At 56.1% G+C, this 679-nt stretch overlaps 1 protein-coding gene across 1 annotated transcript; it reads right to left on the reverse strand.

Moving 5' to 3' along the window:
• CSUI_011022 (proton atpase) lies at positions 1-663 on the reverse strand (the record flags this gene model as incomplete). The annotated part of the gene is made up of 1 exon (XM_068071123.1): positions 1-663. A coding segment is annotated over one exon (661 nt), but the record flags the coding sequence as incomplete, so codon positions are not given.
• Positions 664-679: the final 16 nt, after the last annotated feature.

Below are 679 nucleotides of genomic sequence, written 5' to 3' on the forward strand. Positions count from 1 at the left end.
ATGCTGCATAACCTTGGTGCTGCTGACCTAGTATGATCTTGTGCGCGCGCTCAAGTTGCTTCAGCAGCAGTCGTTCTGTCATGTCCGGAAAACCCGGCACACTGGACAGACCTGGCTCACCTCCCCCACATTCACCTTGATCCGAGGTACGACCTAGCACGCGCTTGCTGGCGCGCGCCTCAGCCTCCTGTTTCCAACGGAGCAACAGCTCGATCATAAACGTCGAGGTGAACTCAAGTTCAATGTCCATGAGCGAAGGCCGCGACGCGAACTCCAGACCAAAGAAATTGCAAGCACTAATTAGACAAAGTTCATCCGGCGAGGATGCGTCGTACTGGGGTGGGTCAAGGCTGAATTCTCTGAACGCAAACCCGGAGGCTTCATCCACCCACTCCACTCTTCGCTTTCCTTCCTCGTTCTCCACACTGTATTCCAGGTGTGCCCCCACCGTTTGCTGTCCGCTCTCGGATAAGGATATTGTTTTGCTTCGGCGCAAATTTCGCAAGCTATTGCTTCTTACGTGTTCGCCGGAGGCACAGCTGGAGAAAGCAGCTACCGCCGCCGCCCCACATCCGGACACGCGTTTCCTGAAGCTTCCATGTCGCGATCTCCCTTCACCGCTTGACACCGTCCCTTGCTGATCAAATCCGCCGCGCGGGCTCGTCCATCGCTTGTTACC

This window comes from Cystoisospora suis, assembly GCF_002600585.1.
Source record: "Cystoisospora suis strain Wien I chromosome Unknown contig_9355, whole genome shotgun sequence".
NCBI lineage: Eukaryota > Apicomplexa > Conoidasida > Eucoccidiorida > Sarcocystidae > Cystoisospora > Cystoisospora suis.